This window comes from Oncorhynchus nerka, linkage group LG4 (assembly GCF_034236695.1).
Source record: "Oncorhynchus nerka isolate Pitt River linkage group LG4, Oner_Uvic_2.0, whole genome shotgun sequence".
NCBI classification, from domain to species: domain Eukaryota; kingdom Metazoa; phylum Chordata; class Actinopteri; order Salmoniformes; family Salmonidae; genus Oncorhynchus; species Oncorhynchus nerka.
The window spans coordinates 76,705,404-76,726,049 of record NC_088399.1 but is presented as its reverse complement, the minus strand read 5'-3'; the positions used below and the strand labels follow the sequence as shown (position 1 = coordinate 76,726,049).

Sequence of the window (20,646 nt, the reverse complement as noted above, 5' to 3'; positions counted from 1 at the left end):
AGCTACGGCTTATGCTACGGCTAATGCTACGGCTAATACTACTGCTAATGCTACCTCTCCTCTTACGGCTACCTCATCTCCCTCGGCTAGCACTGTCACTGCAGCTACCACTTTTCTCCCTTCTGCTTCTCTTAGCGTGATTGCTAACAGCTAGCACCTCTGCTACAGATGTAGCTAAAGCTGCTTCACCTACTACTGATGTCAATGTTATGGCTACTAGGCTACTATTGCTATGCTAAGCGATGCTATGGCGATGCCTGCCCCTCCCCCTCCCAGCATGGAGGAAGGGTCCTGCCCTCTGTGGCCATATTAAGACAGAGACTGTCCCAGTGTTGTAGTGCTGGGTGATGAGTGCTCCGTCTCTATTGCTTTACAATATCTTTGCTGTAACACTGTAATGCACTTGTCTTTTTCTACTAACACTGACTTTGCTGATAACTACTTTGTTGAGGGAAAATGTACTTGCTACAATTGCGATATGTTGTCTCACCTAGCTATCTTAAGATTAATTCACCAATGTAAGCCACTCTGGATAAGAGCCCTCACTAAATTACTCAAATGTGATGGTGTATTTGCTGTACTGTATAACTAAACTCAGCGAAAAAAGAAACATCCTCTCACTGTCAACTGCGTTTATTTTCAGCAAACTTAAATAAATATTTGTATGAACATAAGATTCAACAACTGAGACATAAACTGAACAAGTTCCACAGACATGTGACTAACATAAATGGAATAATGTGTCCTTGAACAAAGGGGAGGGGGGTCAAAATCAAAAGTAACAGTCAGTATCTGGTGTGGCCACCAGCTGCATTAAGTACTGCAGTGCATCTCCTCCTCATGGACTGCACCAGATTTACCAGTTCTTGCTGTGAGAACCCCACTCTTACAAGAAAGGTACCTGCAAGTTCCCGGACATTTCTGGGGGGGGGAATAGCCCTAGCCCTCACCCTCTGATCCGACCCACCACCTCCAAATCGATCCCGCTCCAGAGTACAGGCCTCGGTGTAACACTCATTCCTTCGACGAAAAACGTGAATCCGACCGTAACTCCTGGTGAGACCAAACCGCAACTCGTCCGTGAAGAGCACGTTTTGCCAGTCCTGTCTGGTCCAGTGACGGTGGGTTTGTGCCCATAGGCGACGTTGTTGCTGATGATGTCTGGTGAGGACCTGTCTTACAACAGGCCTACAAGCCCTCAGTCCAGCCTCTCTCAACCTATTGCGGACAGTCTGAGCACTGATGGAGGGATTGTGCGTTCCTGGTGTAACTCAGGCAGTTGTTGTTGCCACCCTGTACCTGTCCCGCAGGTGTGATGTTTCGGATGTACCGATCCTGCGCAGGTGTTGTTACACGTGGTCTGCCACTGTGAGGACGATCAGTTGTCCGTCCTGTCTCCCTGTAGCGCCTTCTTAGGCGTCTCACAGTACGGATATTGCAATTTATTTCCCTGGCCACATCTGCAGTCCTCAATCCTCCTTGCAGCATGCCTAAGGCACGTTCATGCAGATGAGCAGGGACCCTGGGCATTTTTCTTTTGGTGTTTTTCAGAGTCAGTAGAAAGGCCTCTTTAGTGTCCCAAGTTTCCATAAATGTGACCTTAATTGCCTACCGTCTGTAAGCTGTTAGTGTCTTAACGACCTTTCCACAGGTGCATGTTCATTCATTGTTTATGGTTCATTGAACAAGCATGGGAAACAGTGTTTAAACCCTTTACAATGGATTTGGATTATGAATTATCTTTGAAAGACAGGGTCCTGAAAAATACGTTATTTTTTTGTTGTTGCTGAGTTTACCTGTAATTTATCTTGTATGTGTGTGTCTGTTTCTACAGAGTATCTGCCACGCCCTCAGTGAGGACCCCGCCGGCCTGGATTTCCTTAATGTGAGTAAGAGCTCTGCTACCCGAGCCAGGCAGGCCCCAACATTATACATTGGGTTAAGGCCGGGAACGTCCCGTTTTTTCATCAGTGTACATCAGTGTACGAGCAGGACTCCAGTATCACTAAATTGATCACTAACATTTTGAAGCTGAGCCATTTGCTCCTGTTCTGCTGCCAGTACAGTGATATCTGACTAAGATCATAACATTGTTTCAAAGTGCTTAAGAAATTAGGGAACTGACCAGAGTGTGTGTGCATGTGTTCCAGGTGAAGCACTGACTACTGGACAATCGCTGGACATGGAGGAGACGTATACACACACACAGATTGATCAAGTCAAATTTTGTTACCGAATGTCAGTTTTAAAATGAACATTCTTGGTTTTCCTCTATTTTGAATTACTTAAAGGTAACCCTCTTGCCAGAGCTTGATCTGTCGCTGGTGGCTCAGCAGAAGTAGTTACATCCCTGTGGGAGGGGCCTAATCTTGTCAGAATAAACTCCCATCCAATCACTTGAAAGCTGTTTAGTTTCAATGACTACTGATTGTGGCATAAGAGGAGCAAACAATATTTTTTTATGTTTACTACTATTTTTTTGTATTTACTTTTTTAAAGATACAAGACAGTATATTTTAATTGCAAACCAAGCAAATGTTATACTCAAGCAATGTTCACCATTTAAATAAGGCATAAAAGATTCAGTTGATGTTGTTTTCTTGAATGTGGATTATTATGTTTAATGTGAATATTATTTTTGTATCTTATACGTTGGTAGACCTTTACTCTCGTACCCGTATACAGATTTGGGGCACTAATAAGCTCCTAAATTGGAACGTAGTGGCTTTTCAGTAACATGCTATACATGACGTTAGAGTTCTGGCTGTGTGCCTCACAGCGCTGTATGGGTTTTGACTGACAGCCGTTCTGAACTTGAGCACCGTGCGCAACAAGAAGTTGCCCCTATCCCTCCCGGTAACTGGCCAACTTTTGAAATGTTTTTGTTGTCTGAGTGAGCAAAATGCTATAAATTGTGATTACTTGTATTTTGAAATATGAGAATTTGAGTATTATAATAAATACCGCTTTGATGTCATACAAGCAAGCCAAACAACTGTGTGTCCAAATGTGCACTTCACATTTCCAAATCATAAAACTCATGTTTACTACAGTATCAACATTTAGCACCACCATGTTTGATGTAGTTACAAGATGACATGGCATCATACCCTGGGTTGTTCTGAACAGAAATAGCCTATGTTTGTTTGTTTGACAGAAACTAGAGGCTCCACACGCACCGAATGCTCTCATGACTCCTTTCTATGCGCCCCAACATGACCATCTGTTTCTCTGAATTGCCTTGTGAAAGCCTAACACTGCAAGATCCTATTTTATGACACATTTTGGCAATAGAACGAGCTTTCAAATCATGCCCACCCTACCCACATTGCGGTTTATAATGGACTGTGTAAACAACAGCAGTAATTCTGTGATGGCGGGAATGCAGGGTTGTGTTCCAAATGAAACAACTACAAGTGTTCTTGCTCTCGTTCCTCAACGGCACAGCTAGGAGAGCTCAAAAAAATACTTTCAAGTTTAAGACTTTCCTTTGAGTCATAGAAGTGCATTGAAATGATTTAGGAGATGTGTGTGGCCACTTGGAGACACCAGTTTCCTTACTCAAACCCTTTTTAGTTTTTTATGTTGCATATTTTCCAGGAATAGTCTTGTCATGTTACTGAATGTATCCAGAGTGTCAACAAATGCTGTGGAAAATACATTAAATGTCAAATGCACATATAATCAAGTGTAATGTTTGGAATCAGTCTGGTGTTAGATGAACTGTTGGACTCACATTATCTCCAAACGTTTCCCTTTCAGTTGCTACCATGGTTATGCATATGCTTTTCATATTTCTTCTGTAAGAAACGTTTACATTTAGCCCTATCCATATAAGCCAATAAAACAATTCTATGCCTCGGCCAGAAACTGTGTGTGTGCAGGAGCAGGCGGGCTCGCGCTAAAGACTCCATGGTTGTTATACATTCCAAACTTAGAAAACAACTGTTTCTGTTCTGATGTCCTTGACCAAGAAGTGGAGTTTCATATCTTCACTTCAAACCGGCACTTTTTTTCCCCTCTCTCTCTTTCTTTATCTCATTACTCCTCCGTTCTCCCTCCCTTCCTGTCGCCCCCTGGCTGTTTTTATTCCGGCTGCGCAGTTCCCACCATATGCAAGCCACACACACACACACATTGCACCTAAAGAGAGACAGACAGGTCTTGTTGTAAAGGGGTTGGAATGTGCATTTATTCAAATGCACCTTAGAAACGACACATTTACAGCATCATTACTCTCACACAGAGGCATCAGATATAAAACCAACTCAACTGTTGCAAACACACACGTACACACTTCACACACTTTGCCAAAGCTGGTGCAGGTGAGGTGTGTGTGTGCAGAGCATAGCGTAATTATAACACAATCTATTGGGGGGGGGAACAAACAATGAACTACCTGATAGTGGCACCAACATTTAGGTAAATGTTGCATAGGAGACAGTGTTGTGAGTGGGCAGCTGAATGACTAGATGTGTAGCATTGTACTTGATTGGCTTAGACAGCAGAGAATACAGGAAGCGTTTGTACACATGACAACAAGGAATATAAACAAAGTTTTAGCACCTGAATCATTTGGCAAACCTTTACTAAAACACACACGTTAGCTGGATAGTATGGAACTTGCATAGATGGTACTGTAGAAGCAATTCTGCAATCACCTGACTGCATCCATCATGGTGTTTGTTAATACAATAAATAACATTTTTATAGTACTGTAATTGTGCTCTATAAGATATGTTGGTGGGACAGAAGATTTGAAATTGAAACCGTTTGACCCACAGACAATAACTACCTATTAAACACGGGGGATAGAACATAGATCCAGAGATCATCTTCAGAAAGTGGAGAGTTTGTCACTAAATCATTGTCAGGCACTTATTCTCTCACAGATGAAAAAGGCAACACCAACAAAATATTTAAAAAACACCATCTGAACAGTAACTCAATAATAAAATAATAAACACATCAGTGATGCCAGAGCAGGTGAACAAAGGTACATCATCATCATCAACAATAGAAACACATCAAGCTCCTCTAATGCAATGTTTCCCAACTCCAGTCCTCCAGTAACGTTACCCTCAACAGCACACGTTTTGTTGTAAAACTCACCATATTAAACTCATCCAGGGCTTGATGATTAGTTGACACGTATCAGACGAGTTTGTCCAAGGCTTCAAAGAAAATGTGTGCTGTTGGGGGTACTTAAGGGCTGGATTTGGGAAACTGCTCTACTAACAAAAACGTGGGCCTTTGTCCTAATGCTCTTACATTGCTCATCTCCTCAAAATGTATTCCTCCTGCTTTCCTATTCTCCCCTCATTCCCTCCCCATGCCAACACCAGACTGCTCTGGTCACCGAAGACGACAGGTCAAAACTAACTAAACCACCATTTGATTCTCAGCCCATTACTCAGAATACATCCTGCCTCTCTCTTTGGTTCTCTATAGACATCTGACCAACTCTAATTCTATACATCTCACCCCGCCACCCTCCAACAATATAATCCCTCACACACACAAACACACACACACACCCTCCTTGTCTTATATTGCCATCATATAAGCCCCCTCATACACACACACACACACTCTGCACCCCTCTCTTATAGCTCATCGTGTGTGGTCTCGTCGGCCTTCAGTTTGAACTCGTCCTCTGTGATCTTTCCGTCTCCATTACGGTCCTGGTTAGAAAACATGTTTTCAATGATGCGATATGCGTCGAACCCAGGGGCCAGACGTCCTTTACCCTCGTTCACCTGACGCAGAATGTAGTCTGAGAACTGGACAGAGGGAGAGGGGGAGGGAGAATTGTGAATTGGTTAGCCAGTTGCCTCGGTTAATCAACTAGATTGTCTCCTCTCTTCCTGAACTGATCAAAATTAACTGGATGGGTGAAATACAAAACATTATTTCTGTAGGGCTTCTCTTCCACCATATTTGCTTTTACTTGTCTTGTGTTTACAGATCAGTGCAGATGGAGAGGAGGCTATTTAAGACTACTGAGATGCAGCCATACGCTGTCCAGTTGTCTTCAAATAGAGCAGATAAAAAATAGGTGAGATGCATGAGGACCCACAGTGTCATGTGTATGTCTATTAGTGTGTAGCTGAGGGTGGGATTTAGCTGCGATGCGTACCTCTGAGGCCAACACCTGTAGGTCCTTATCTGCATCCATCTCAGTGAAGAGGTCAGCTGATACGTCCTCGTTCCAGATGAACATGTAGCCATCAGGAAGTCCCGCCTCCATCTCAATCATCTCGATGTCGAAGATCAGGACAGCACTGGCTGGCACTTCACCATCTATAACACACCAATGAACATGAATGGGTTAATAACAGCAAGTGGACAAGTTTGTAGTTTGTTTGTGTCTTTGTCTGTGCCCAAGTTTGTGTGTGGGCGTGTGTGTAACTCACCCACTCCCCTCTCTCCGTAGCCCAGATGAGGAGGTATGACCAGGTGTCTTCTCTCTCCAACACACATCTCCTTCAGCCCCTCCTCCATCCCTGGAACCACCTGGTTGGCTCCTAGCACAATGTTATACGTCTTCCCATAGTTATACCTGGAGAGAGCGATTGTTAGAAGTGTGTGGTGTGTGCGTGCGTGTGCTTGCATGTCCATGTGTATCTTCCTACTCACGTGGAGTCGATGAAGGATCCATCCATGAGTGAAGCGTTGTAGTGGTATTTAACAAAGTCTCCTTTCTTAGCCAGAGTCTCACACACCACTGGTTTATAGTTGGTAGTGATCACCACTGTGTCTGATGGGTTGTGGAAGTCTATGATGTGGATATCAAACACCAAGACAGCAGAACCTGGGATCTTAGTACCTGGTGGGGGAGAGAGGAGGGGGCGATGATGAAATCACCTCTCTATAAATGATGGTACACTGAAAACCTCAACACACACCACACACACAAATACACTATTTTATACATACCTGTGCCCTCCTCTCCGTATCCGAGGTGAGGTGGGATAATGATGCGTCTTTTCTCTCCGATGCAGACTCCAATCAGACCCTCGTCCATCCCACCAATCACATAGCCCTTACCCACGTAGGTGTCATATGTACGGTTACGGGAGTAGCTGAGAGGACAATAATCATATGTACGGTTACGGGAGTAGCTGAGAGGACAATAATCATATGTACGGTTACGGGAGTAGCTGAGAGGACAATAATCATATGTACGGTTACGGGAGTAGCTGAGACCGCAATAATCATATGTACGGTTACGGGAGTAGCTGAGAGGACAATAATCATATGTACGGTTACGGGAGTAGCTGAGAGGACAATAATCATATGTACGGTTACGGGAGTAGCTGAGAGAACAATAATCATATGTACGGTTACAGGAGTACCTGAGAGGACAATAATCATATGTACGGTTACAGAGCTGAGAGGACAATAATCATATGTACGGTTACGGGAGTAGCTGAGAGGACAATAATCATATGTACGGTTACGGGAGTAGCTGAGAGGACAATAATCATATGTACGGTTACGGGAGTAGCTGAGAGGACAATAATCATATGTACGGTTACGGGAGTAGCTGAGAGGACAATAATCATATGTACGGTTACGGGAGTAGCTGAGAGGACAATAATCATATGTACGGTTACGGGAGTAGCTGAGAGAACAATAATCATATGTACGGTTACGGGAGTAGCTGAGAGAACAATAATCATATGTACGGTTACGGGAGTAGCTGAGAGAACAATAATCATATGTACGGTTACAGAGCTGAGAGGACAATAATCATATGTACGGTTACGGGAGTAGCTGAGAGGACAATAATCATATGTACGGTTACGGGAGTAGCTGAGAGGACAATAATCATATGTACGGTTACAGGAGTAGCTGAGAGGACAATAATCATATGTACGGTTACGGGAGTAGCTGAGAGGACAATAATCATATGTACGGCTACGGGAGTAGCTGAGAGGACAATAATCATATGTACGGTTACGGGAGTAGCTGATAGGACAATAATCATATGTACGGTTACGGGAGTAGCTGAGAGGACAATAATCATATGTACGGTTACGGGAGTAGCTGAGAGGACAATAATCATATGTACGGTTACGGGAGTAGCTGAGAGGACAATAATCATATGTACGGTTACAGAGCTGAGAGGACAATAATCATATGTACGGTTACGGGAGTAGCTGAGAGGACAATAATCATATGTACGGTTACGGGAGTAGCTGAGAGGACAATAATCATATGTACGGTTACAGAGCTGAGGGGACAATAATCATATGTACGGTTACGGGAGTAGCTGAGAGGACAATAATCATATGTACGGTTACGGGAGTAGCTGATAGGACAATAATCATATGTACGGTTACGGGAGTAGCTGAGAGAACAATAATCATATGTACGGTTACGGGAGTAGCTGAGAGAACAATAATCATATGTACGGTTACAGAGCTGAGAGGACAATAATCATATGTACGGTTACGGGAGTAGCTGAGAGGACAATAATCATATGTACGGTTACGGGAGTAGCTGAGAGGACAATAATCATATGTACGGTTACGGGAGTAGCTGAGAGGACAATAATCATATGTACGGTTACGGGAGTAGCTGAGAGGACAATAATCATATGTACGGTTACGGGAGTAGCTGAGAGGACAATAATCATATGTACGGTTACGGGAGTAGCTGAGAGGACAATAATCATATGTACGGTTACGGGAGTAGCTGAGAGGACAATAATCATATGTACGGCTACGGGAGTAGCTGAGAGGACAATAATCATATGTACGGTTACGGGAGTAGCTGATAGGACAATAATCATATGTACGGCTACGGGAGTAGCTGAGAGGACAATAATCACATGTACAGAATGAAACATGTTACAAACACAAAACCTTTGCCTACATTTCTAAATCTAAGTAACTCTAAGTTGTAGATTCTAAATTCTACACCCTATTCAGTCTGAACTTAAATTTACTTGTTTTCTTGTAAGATAAAAGTGCCATTTTTATTCTCCTGGTTGGATTCATTCAGTAAATCTTGAACTCATTTGTCTATCTAGTTTAGTTTAAGGTTACTGCCACCGTGAGGACAAAAGAAGAATTACAAATAAAGAGAAAACAATGCCCGAAGGCAATAAGGAAGCATTTTTTACCTACACATTTATGAAGTCACACACACTCTCTCTTCATCGCTCTCTTCCTCACCTGGAGTCGAAGAAGGTCCCGTCCAGTAGTGATCCGTTATAGTGGTATCTGATGAAGTCCCCAGCAACACTCTTCCTGTGGCAGGGTTGAGGTATGTCCTGGTTGATGATACTGACGCCGTCTTTAGGGTTATGGAGGTCCAAGAGGACTACATCAAACACCAGGGAGGCCTGCTGTGGGATATCACTACCTAGAGAGGGATGGGATGGATGGATGGAAAGAAAGGGGAGGAGAGATAGGAGGGTTAGACTAGGGTTATGTAAGTTCAGTAGGACCACGTCAAACACCAGGGATATCACTACCTGGAGAGGGATGGGATGGATGGATGGAAAGAAAGGGGAGGAGAGATAGGAGGGTTAGACTAGGGTTATGTAAGTTCAGTAGGACCACGTCAAACACCAGGGATATCACTACCTAGAGAGGGATGGGATGGATGGATGGAAAGAAAGGGGAGGAGAGATAGGAGGGGGTTAGACTAGGGTTATGTAAGTTCAGTAGGACCACGTCAAACACCAGGGATATCACTACCTAGAGAGGGATGGGATGGATGGATGGAAAGAAAGGGGAGGAGAGATAGGAGGGTTAGACTAGGGTTATGTAAGTTCAGTAGGACCACGTCAAACACCAGGGATATCACTACCTGGAGAGGGATGGGATGGATGGATGGAAAGAAAGGGGAGGAGAGATAGGAGGGTTAGACTAGGGTTATGTAAGTTCAGTAGGACCACGTCAAACACCAGGGATATCACTACCTGGAGAGGGATGGGATGGATGGATGGAAAGAAAGGGGAGGAGAGATAGGAGGGTTAGACTAGGGTTATGTAAGTTCAGTAGGACCACGTCAAACACCAGGGATATCACTACCTAGAGAGGGATGGGATGGATGGATGGAAAGAAAGGGGAGGAGAGATAGGAGGGTTAGACTAGGGTTATGTAAGTTCAGTAGGACCACGTCAAACACCAGGGATATCACTACCTGGAGAGGGATGGGATGGATGGATGGAAAGAAAGGGGAGGAGAGATAGGAGGGTTAGACTAGGGTTATGTAAGTTCAGTAGGACCACGTCAAACACCAGGGATATCACTACCTGGAGAGGGATGGGATGGATGGATGGAAAGAAAGGGGAGGAGAGATAGGAGGGTTAGACTAGGGTTATGTAAGTTCAGTAGGACCACGTCAAACACCAGGGATATCACTACCTAGAGAGGGATGGGATGGATGGATGGAAAGGGGAGGAGAGATAGGAGGGTTAGACTAGGGTTATGTAAGTTCAGTAGGACCACGTCAAACACCAGGGATATCACTACCTAGAGAGGGATGGGATGGATGGATGGAAAGAAAGGGGAGGAGAGATAGGAGGGTTAGACTAGGGTTATGTAAGTTCAGTAGGACCACGTCAAACACCAGGGATATCACTACCTGGAGAGGGATGGGATGGATGGATGGAAAGAAAGGGAGGAGAGATAGGAGGGTTAGACTAGGGTTATGTAAGTTCAGTAGGACCACGTCAAACACCAGGGATATCACTACCTAGAGAGGGATGGGATGGATGGATGGAAAGAAAGGGGAGGAGAGATAGGAGGGTTAGACTAGGGTTATGTAAGTTCAGTAGGACCACGTCAAACACCAGGGATATCACTACCTGGAGAGGGATGGGATGGATGGATGGAAAGAAAGGGGAGGAGAGATAGGAGGGTTAGACTAGGGTTATGTAAGTTCAGTAGGACCACGTCAAACACCAGGGATATCACTACCTAGAGAGGGATGGGATGGATGGATGGAAAGGGGAGGAGAGATAGGAGGGTTAGACTAGGGTTATGTAAGTTCAGTAGGACCACGTCAAACACCAGGGATATCACTACCTGGAGAGGGATGGGATGGATGGATGGAAAGAAAGGGGAGGAGAGATAGGAGGGTTAGACTAGGGTTATGTAAGTTCAGTAGGACCACGTCAAACACCAGGGATATCACTACCTAGAGAGGGATGGGATGGATGGATGGAAAGGGGAGGAGAGATAGGAGGGTTAGACTAGGGTTATGTAAGTTCAGTAGGACCACGTCAAACACCAGGGATATCACTACCTGGAGAGACGGTTACACTTATGATGCCATCTCTGGTCCAGTAGTACTAGAGAGGCCTGGACTGGGATAACACTCAGAAACAACTCCATTACCCCGCAGCACCTACTAACCATCACCGTTTGATCCGTATCCTAGCGATGGGGGCATGGTGATGATGCGTTTCTCCCCGACACACATGCCCAGAAGCCCCTGATCCATGCCAGCGATCAGCCAGCCAATCCCCACATAGGTGTCATAGGTACGCATACGGGTGTGGCTACAGGGGGAGGGAGAGGTGAGGGAAATGAATGAGAAAATACTTATTAGAAGACCACAAACACAGCAGATATTTATTTATTGGAAATCCTACAAATGTAACCCTCCTCTCCTCTATCATCTCCTTCCTTGCAGGGCCTCTCTTCATGCCTCTCCCTGTGCGTGTAGATTTCTTAGTAGTGTGTAGTGTGTGTTAGTAGTGTGTAGCGTGTGTTAGAAGTGTGTAGTGCGGGTTAGTAGTGTGTAGTTTGTGTTAGTAGTGTGTAGCCTGTGTTAGTAGTGTGTGTTAGTAGTTATAGTGTGTTAGTAGTATGTAGTGAGTGTTAGTAGTGTGTGATAATAGTTGTAGTGTGTGTTAGTAGAGTGTAGTGTGTGTTAGTAGCATGACGTGTGTGTTAGTAGTGTTTTGTCGTCGACAACTTATCTCGTGTCTCACCTGGAGTCGAACAGTGTTCCGTCCAGCAGTGTTCCGTTGTAATGATAACGTACGTAGTCTGACACCTCTACCTTCCTAGAGCAGTTCTCAGGGGTGTAGTACGTCTTCATCTGAACCACATCATCAGGGTTCCACACGTCCAACAACAGAACATCAAAATGGAGGATCGCATCTGAAGGGATTACATCACCTGGAGGAGTAAGGGAGGATGACATTAGTTACACTCGTTCTTTCTCTCATTCTGTCTCTCCACTTTCTCTCTTCTTTCTCTCATTGTTAAACTAGACAGATGAACATGGAATTATCTCTATGAAGAAGGCAATTAATCAGAGATTATAAACCATATATGGAACAGACATTGTTATGAGGGAGGGAAGATGAGAGGAGGTGAGAAGGAGGGGTAGGGAAGTTGAGGATGGCTGTGATTAAATCCATACTGGTGAGTTGGCAGTTGTTCTCTCTGCTGGCAGAGACTCGCTCCTCCTTTTCTCCCTCTACAAAGTAGACACCTACATTTATCACTCCATACATGCCACCACATCTTCCTTTCTCTCTCTCCATCTCACTTGCTCTCTCTCTTTACCAGTCCCTACATTTCAAGTAAGGCCACACATTTCTGTTTTAATCTCTCCTCATGCAAAATCAACCAGTCCGCTTGGTGACCTCTTTATTCACACAAACACACCCTAATACACACAAATACACACACTAATACCCACATACGAATAGCAAACACATTCCTAATGCTGTGCATGTAACTGTGGGTAATGCCGGCGAAGCCACCGGTCTGGGCTGTGATGTCTGTCTCACTGTGAATGAAGGGCACTCCTACAACACTAAAGCAGAGTTCACCTCTATGTCTCAGTTCAAGAGGGTCAGCAGATTAATATGTCTACAATAAGGGTTTGTTCATGTCAAATGCGGGGACCTCACCTGGTTTAATTGATGCCTCTAGAGACAATACCTCTCTCATCGTCACTCAATGCGTAGATTTACCTCAACTGTGTTCACATCCATACCTTTGTATGTACATCATGCATTGAATCTATTCTAGCGCTCCCAGAAACCTGCTCCTTTTACTCTCTGTCCCGAACGTACTAGACAACCAGTTCTTATAGCCCTTAGCCATACCCTTATCCTACTCCTCCTCTGTTCCTCTGGTGATGTAGAGGTTAATCCAGGCCCTGCAGTGCCTAGCTCCACTCCCACTTCCCAGGTGCTCTCATTTGTTGACTTCTGTAACTGTAAAAGCCTTGGTTTCATGCATGTTAACATTAGAAGCCTCCTCCCTAAGTTTGTTTTATTCACTGCTTAAGCACACTCTGCCAACCCGGATGTCCTAGCTGTGTCTGAATCCTGGCTTAGGAAGGCCCCCAAAAACCCAGAAATGTCCATCCCTAACTATAACATTTTCCGACAAGATAGAACTGCCAAAGGGGGCGGAGTTGCAATCTACTGTTGAGATAGCCTGCAGAGTTCTGTCTTACTATCCAGGTCTGTGCCCAAAACATTTGAGCTTCTACTTTAAAAAATACACCTTTCCAGAAACAAGACTGTCACCGTTGCCGCTTGATATAGACCACCCTCTGCCCCCAGCTGTGACCTGGAAACCATATGTGAATTGATTGCCTCCCATTTATCTTCAGAGCTTGTGCTGTTAGGTGACCTAAACTGGGACATGCTTAACACCGCGGCCATTCTACAATCTAAATTTGATACGGTCAATCTCACACAAATTATCAATGAACCTACCAGGTACAACCACAAATCCATAACCATGGGCAACCTCTTAGATATCATCCTAACCAACCTGCCCTCCAAATAAACCTCTGCTGTCTTCAACCAGGATCTCAGCAATCACTGCCTCATTGCTTGCGTCCGTAATGGGTCTGCGGTCAAACGACCACCCCTCATCACTGTCAAACGCTCCCTGAAACAATTTATGGAGCGTTTGATTAGGCCTTCCTAATCGACCTGGCCCAGGTATCCTGGAAGGATATAGACCTCATTCCGTCAGTATAAGATGCCTGGTTATTCTTTAAAAGTGCTTTCCTCACAATCTTAAATAAGCATGCCCCATTCAAAAAATGTAGAACCAGGAACAGATATAGCCCGTGGTTCACTCTAGACCTGACTGCCCTTGACCAGCACAAAAACATCCTGTGGCGTACGGCATTAGCATCAAATAGCCCCCACCAATATACACAGGCAGTTAGGAAAGCAAAGGCTAGTTTTTCAAACAGAAATTTGCACCCTGCAGCACAAACTCCAAAAAGTTCTGGGACACTGTAAAATCCATGGAGAATAAGAACACATCCTCCCAGCTGTCCCAGCTGCCCACTGCACTGAGGCTAGGAAACACTGTCACCACCAATAAATCCACTATAATTGAGAATTTCAATAAGCATTTTTCTACGGCTGCCCATGCTTTCCACCTGGCCACCCCTACCCTGGTCAGCCCCTGCACTCCCCACAGCAACTTTCCCAAGCCTCCCCATTTCTCCTTCACCCAAATCCAGATAGCTGATGTTTTGAAAGAACTGCAAAATCTGGACCCCTACAAATTATCAGGGCTAGACAATCTGGACCCTCTCTTTCAAAAATTATCAGCCGAAATTGTTGCAACCCCTATTACTAGCCTGTTCAACCTCTCTTTCGTATCGTCTAAGATCCCCAAAGATTGGAAATCTGCCACGGTCATACCCCTCTTCAAAGGGGGAGACACTCCATACCCAAACTGCTACAGACCTATATCTATCCTACCCTGCCTTTCTAAGGTCTTCGAAAGCCAAGTTAACAAACAGATCACCGACCATTTTGAATCCCACCTTACCTTCTCCGCTATGCAATCTGGTTTCCAAGCTGGTCATGGGTGCACCTCAGCCACGCTCAAGGTCCTGAACGATATCATTACCGCCATCGATAAGAGACAATACAGTGTATTCATCGACCTGGCCAAGGCTTTCGACTCTGTCAATCACCACATTTTTATCGGCAGACTCAACAGCCTTGGTTTCTCAATGACTGCCTCGCCTGGTTCAGCAACTACTTCTCAGACAGAGTTCAGTGTGTCAAATCAGAGGGCCTGTTATCCGGACCTCTGGCAGTCTCTATGGGGTGCCACAGGGTTCAATTCTCGGGCCGACTCTTTTCTCTGTATACATCAATGATGTCGCTCTTGCTGCTGGTGATTCTCTGATCCCCCTCTATGCAGACGACATCATTCTGTATACATCTGGCCCTTCTTTGGACACTGTGTTAACTAACCTCCAGATGAGCTTCAATGCCATACAACTCTCCTTCCGTGGCCTACAACTGCTCTTAAATGCAAGTAAAACTAAATGCATGCTCTTCAACCAATCGCTGCCCGCACCTGCTCGCCTGTCCAGCATCACCACTCTGGACGGATCTGACTTAGAATATGTGGACAACTACAAATACCTAGGTGTCTGGTTAGACTGTAAACTCTCCTTCCAGACTCACATTAACCTCTTTGGGCTAGGGGGAAGTATTTTGACGTCTGGATGACAAGCGTGCCTAAAGTAAACTAACTGTTACTCAGGCCCAGAAGCTAGGATATGCATATAATTGGTAGATTTGGATATAAAACACTCAGTTTCTAAAACTGTTAAAATAATGTCTGTGAGTATAACAAAACTGATATGGCAGGCGAAACACCGAGGACAAACCATCCAGAAAAAAGAAATTCAGCCCATCATTGATTCCTATGGCTGTCATTTTTAATATGAAGGGAAAACCTCCCAGATTGCAGTTCCTAGGGTTTCCACTAGATGTCAACAGTCTTTAGAACGAGTTTCAGGCTTGTTTTTGGAAAAATTAGCTAGAATTTGTAGTTTGTAATTTGTAGTGGCTCCCATTTTGGCTGTAGTGTTTGTTACGCGTTCTGGTGAATGCGGGTACTTTGTTTTTTATCTCTGGTAATGACAATAACGATTCTCCGTCTTAAATTTGATCGTTTCTTTACATATTAGGGTACCTAAGGTTTGATTATAAACGTTGTTTGACTTGTTTGGTGAAGTTTATTGGTAACGTTTGGGATTCATTCTGTATGCATTTTGAAGGAGGGAAACCGGTGGATTATTGAATGAAGCGTGCCAGCTAAACTGAGTTTTTGGGGATATAATGAAGGACTTCATCGAACAAAACGAGCATTTGTGATGTAGCTGGGACCTTTTGGAGTGCCAACAGAAGAAGATCTTCAAAGGTAAGTGATTTATTTTATTACTGTTTCTGACTTTTGTGGCGCATCTGCCTGGTTAGAAAATGTTTTTCATGCTTTGTGGGCTGGGCGCTGTCCTCAGATAATCGCATGGTGTGCTTTCAAGTAAAGCCTTTTTGAAATCTGACACAGTGGCTGGATTAACAAGAAGTTAAGCTTTTAGGGCCTCCCGGGTGGCGCAGTGGTTAAGGGCGCTGTACTGCAGCGCCAGCTGTGCCATCAGAGTCCCAGGGTTCGCGCCCAGGCTCTGTCGTAACCGGCCGCGACCGGGAGATCCGTGGGGCGACGCACAATTGGCCTAGCGTCGCCCGGGTTAGGGAGGGCTTGGTCGGTAGGGGTGTCCTTGTCTCATCGCGCACCAGCGACTCCTGTGGCGGGCTGGGCGCAGTGTGCGCTAGCCAAGGTGGCCAGGTGCACGGTGTTTCCTCCTGCGCATTGGTGCGGCTGGCTTCCGGGTTGGATGCGCACTGTGTTAAGAAGCAGTGCAGCTTGGTTGGGTTGTTTATCGGAGGACGCATGACTTTCAACCTTCGTCTCTCCCGAGCCCGTACGGGAGTTGTAGCGATGAGACAAGATAGTAGCTACTACAACAATTGGACACTACGAAATTGGGGAGAAAAATGGGTCAAATTCAACACCAAAAAAAGAAGTGATCTATTTTTGTATTGTCATGAATGTTAAATATGACTATTTCTGTAATTTCAATTTCGCGCACTGCAATTTCACCGGAAGTTGTCCGCAAGAAGTTTCATCCGCAAGAAGTTTTAAGCATCTCCAATCCAAAATTAAATCTAGAATCGGCTTCCTATTTCGCAACAAAGCATCCTTCACTCATGCTGCCAAACATACCCTCGTAAAACTGACTATCCTTGACTTCGGCGATGTAATTTACAAAATAGCCTCCAACACTCTACTCAGCAAATTGGATGCAGTCTATCACAGTGCCATCCGTTCTGTCACCAAAGCCCCATATACTACCCACCACTGCGACCTGTATGCTCTCGTTGGCTGGCCCTTGCTTCATATTTGTCGCCAAACCCACTGGCTCCAGGTCATCTATAAGTCTTTGCTAGGTAAAGCCCCGCCTTGTCTCATCTCACTGGTCACATTAACACCACCCACCCGTAGCACGCGCTCCAGCAAGTATATTTCACTGGTCATCCCCAAAGCCAATTCCTTGTTTGGCCGCCTTTCCTTCCAGTTCTCTGCTGTCAATGACTGGAACGAATTGCAAAAATCACTGAAGCTGTAGACCCATATCTCCCTAACTAACTTTAAGCACCAGCTGTCAGAGCAGCTCACAGATCACTGCACCTGTAAATAGCCCATCCAACTTCCTCATCCCCATACTGTTATTTATTAATTAATGTTTTGGTCCTTTGCACCCCAGTATCTCTACTTGCACATTCATATTTTGCACATCTATCACTCCAGTGTTTACTTGCTAAATTGTAATTGTTTCACCACTATGGCCTATTTATTGCCTACCTCCCTTATCTTACCTCATTTGCACACACTGTATTAAGACTTTTTCTCTATTGTGTTATTGACTGTATGTTTGTTTATTCCATGTGTAACTCTGTGTTGTTGTTTGTGTTGCACTGCTTTGCTTTATTCTTGGCCAGGTCACAGTTGTAAATGAGAACTTGTTCTCAACTAGCCTACCTGGTTAAATAAAATAAAATAAATAAAATCTCAGGCCACCATGCAGCGTACAGTAACATTAACAAGCAGCACTTCCTGGTCTGTGATGTCACTGTGACCCAATTCAACATGGACCACCCACTTCCTGTCAAGCTTGCATTAATGCTTGGTGTTTATGAATACCTCCAAACAGTAAACACCAGCTTCTACACACACACAAACCTAAAAACACACAGATCCAACCACACACACACACACTGCTACCTGTGCAGCTGCACTATTAATCAAACAGACAAGAGACAACAATGTCTATAACCATGTTACAAGCTATATTATCAACTAAGTTATTAGCTATGTTTATTGTTACATGCAAAACACACAGGTTACAGGTATCACAGGTAAGTATAAATATAGTTATTGATTGGTTATAGGGGAGGAGTTGAGATGTCTTTGCTCCCAAACCTCAATTATAAGCTAAAACTCCATTATATGATGTATATTAATGTTAAAATCTATGTTATGAACTTACCGTATCCTTCCTTCCCGTAGGCCAGTTGTGGGGGAATCTTGACCAGTCGTCTCTCGTTGACACACATCCCTACCAGAGCTCTGTCCATCCCTTCAATCAGCTGCTTCTTACCCACATACACATTGTAGGTGCTGCTGCGGTCATAGCTGCAACACACACAAGTTATGGAAGCTGCCAACATCTCAAACAAAAAAGACAAGAAAAAATGTCCATACGTTCATGTATTCATTCACTCACTTACTTCACTGATTCACTCAGTCATGACTTGGTTGGCTGCGGTGAGACTGTGGTTACCATGTCGTATCACTAGGCCTAGCCTACTACACTGGCCAACTGTATCTCAGTTCTGCCACGCACATTACTTATTGGGCCTACTGGTCTCTTTCTGCCCAAGGGTTTACATTAATGAATTCATTCATATTTGTAGTATTTTTTTTATTTTACATGATCACTCTGCTGGCCATACACTCACACACCAGATATAACGGGGCGGCAGGGTAGCCTAGTGGTTAGAGCGTTGGACTAGTAACCGGAAGGTTGCGAGTTCAAACCCCCGAGCTGACAAGGTACAAATCTGTCGTTCTGCCCCTGAACAGGCAGTTAACCCACTGTTCCCAGGCTGTCATTGAAAATAAGAATGTGTTCTTAACTGACTTGCCTGGTTAAATAAAGGTAAAAAAAATATTTAAAAAAATATGCTACCTGTGTGTGCATAGGAGTAGGCTAGGAAGGCCTACACGTGTACGTCCTTGCAGTTGGTTAACGAACCATATATTATCACCCGGTGTATTTAGTAGCAGAATATGACTGTTTACTCTGGAGTGAAAATATAGTTTCACTATTTATTTAGTTCAGACTTGGAGACAGCATGAAGAGTCTCCCTCTCTCTCAGTGAATGGGGGCTCTCGTTCTCTCTGCCTGCGTGGCTGTTTGGTCCGACCGGCTAATAAAACGCACGCTTAAGTTTATTGACGTGCACGCTACTCTCTGCAACGTGAACTGCGTGCAGGAACTACAGGAGTGGAGAAGAGTGGAAAATAAAAACTTTCTTACCTGGAGTCAAATTTCTTTCCATCCGGGAACATGCCATTATAATGGTAGCGAACATAATCCCCTACTTTCACAGCTCGCACGCACTGCTCTGGCACGAACGTTTTCTCAATCACGATGTCATCTAACGGTACCGGGGGGGCGTCACAGGCGGCAAACGCCACCAGAACTGCCAGATATATCATCCCGTGCACGCACTGTTTCATCTTCACACGCCTCTCCTTTACCGACAAAAAGTATGGTGGATAACCGTGACTTGTAACGGTTGTTATCGCTCTCTTTCTTTTTCCCCCGGTGGATAACCGTGACTTGTAACGGTTGTTATCGCTCTCTTTCTTTTCCCCCCGATTGTTCCGATTCCTCTGGTCTTCTGCTTCCAGTTATTGTCTTCTTCCCTTGATCCCTGTCTGTTCGGGATTGAATTGAATGGGAGGATTTGGGTACCACGTATGGCGCAGGCGCAGTAGCACACAACAGATATGTAGACGTGGAAACGCCAAACGGAGGGCCTATAGTCACAGCTAGAGATCAAATAAACTACATCCCCACCGCAAGACCAACAAACACAAACTACTACTGTAGAATAGGCCTAGTTTACATTCAGTCACACATGTACAGTCTATAGGGCTATTACGCAAGGCTTGGCTATGGAGTGGCGGTGGAACAGTGTCTGAGTTTTTCAGGGGGTGTTTCTGTGTGTGACCCTCTCTCTCTCTCTCTCTCTGGAATGTCTCGACGTGGCAGGGGAGGGGGAAGTCTGTAGGCTACAGAGACAACCCTAATTAGTGGGTGATAGGCCTATACAAGAATATACACGTTTTATATAACATAACCAACACGTTTATAAAACATACATAGCCGAACATAAATATAAAAAATAGACATGTTTAAATAGGTATAGGCAGCAGACTTTCAACTGCAGACTCTCTCCAAAGTCTTCTACTGAACAAGCAGTTTCACTAGGCTACTTCTCATTGTCGCTGCGTCAGATTAATCACATTACATTACATCTAGTCTGGAGGGCCACAAATGGAAATCACTCCTTAACTTGATCTGTCATTTTGGCAAATCGTTTACATGTAGTTTGATGTAAAATAGTGCAGTGGTCTGATTTTCCAACCCATGTTACTCCCAGATTTCTCTAGAACAGCACTGATTTAGGGGGAGGTGCATGGAGCCCCGGTGGTTCGCCACCCCTCACCCCGTCACCCTGCCCAGAGAAGC

At 44.6% G+C, this 20,646-nt stretch overlaps 1 protein-coding gene across 1 annotated transcript; it reads right to left on the bottom strand.

Annotated features, from left to right (window-relative positions):
- Window positions 1-4,164: 4,164 nt before the first annotated feature.
- fkbp9 (FKBP prolyl isomerase 9) lies at window positions 4,165-20,096 on the bottom strand. Its single transcript, XM_029658650.2, has 10 exons — window positions 19,426-20,096; window positions 18,373-18,518; window positions 11,960-12,149; window positions 11,379-11,524; window positions 9,186-9,375; window positions 6,940-7,085; window positions 6,640-6,829; window positions 6,417-6,562; window positions 6,140-6,303; window positions 4,165-5,783 (listed from the first exon to the last, which is right to left on the bottom strand). The coding sequence occupies exons 1-10, from the start codon at window positions 19,626-19,628 to the stop codon at window positions 5,607-5,609; spliced, it is 1,698 nt and encodes a 565-aa protein (XP_029514510.1). The 5' UTR covers window positions 19,629-20,096; the 3' UTR covers window positions 4,165-5,606.
- Between the last annotated feature and the right edge of the window lie 550 nt (window positions 20,097-20,646).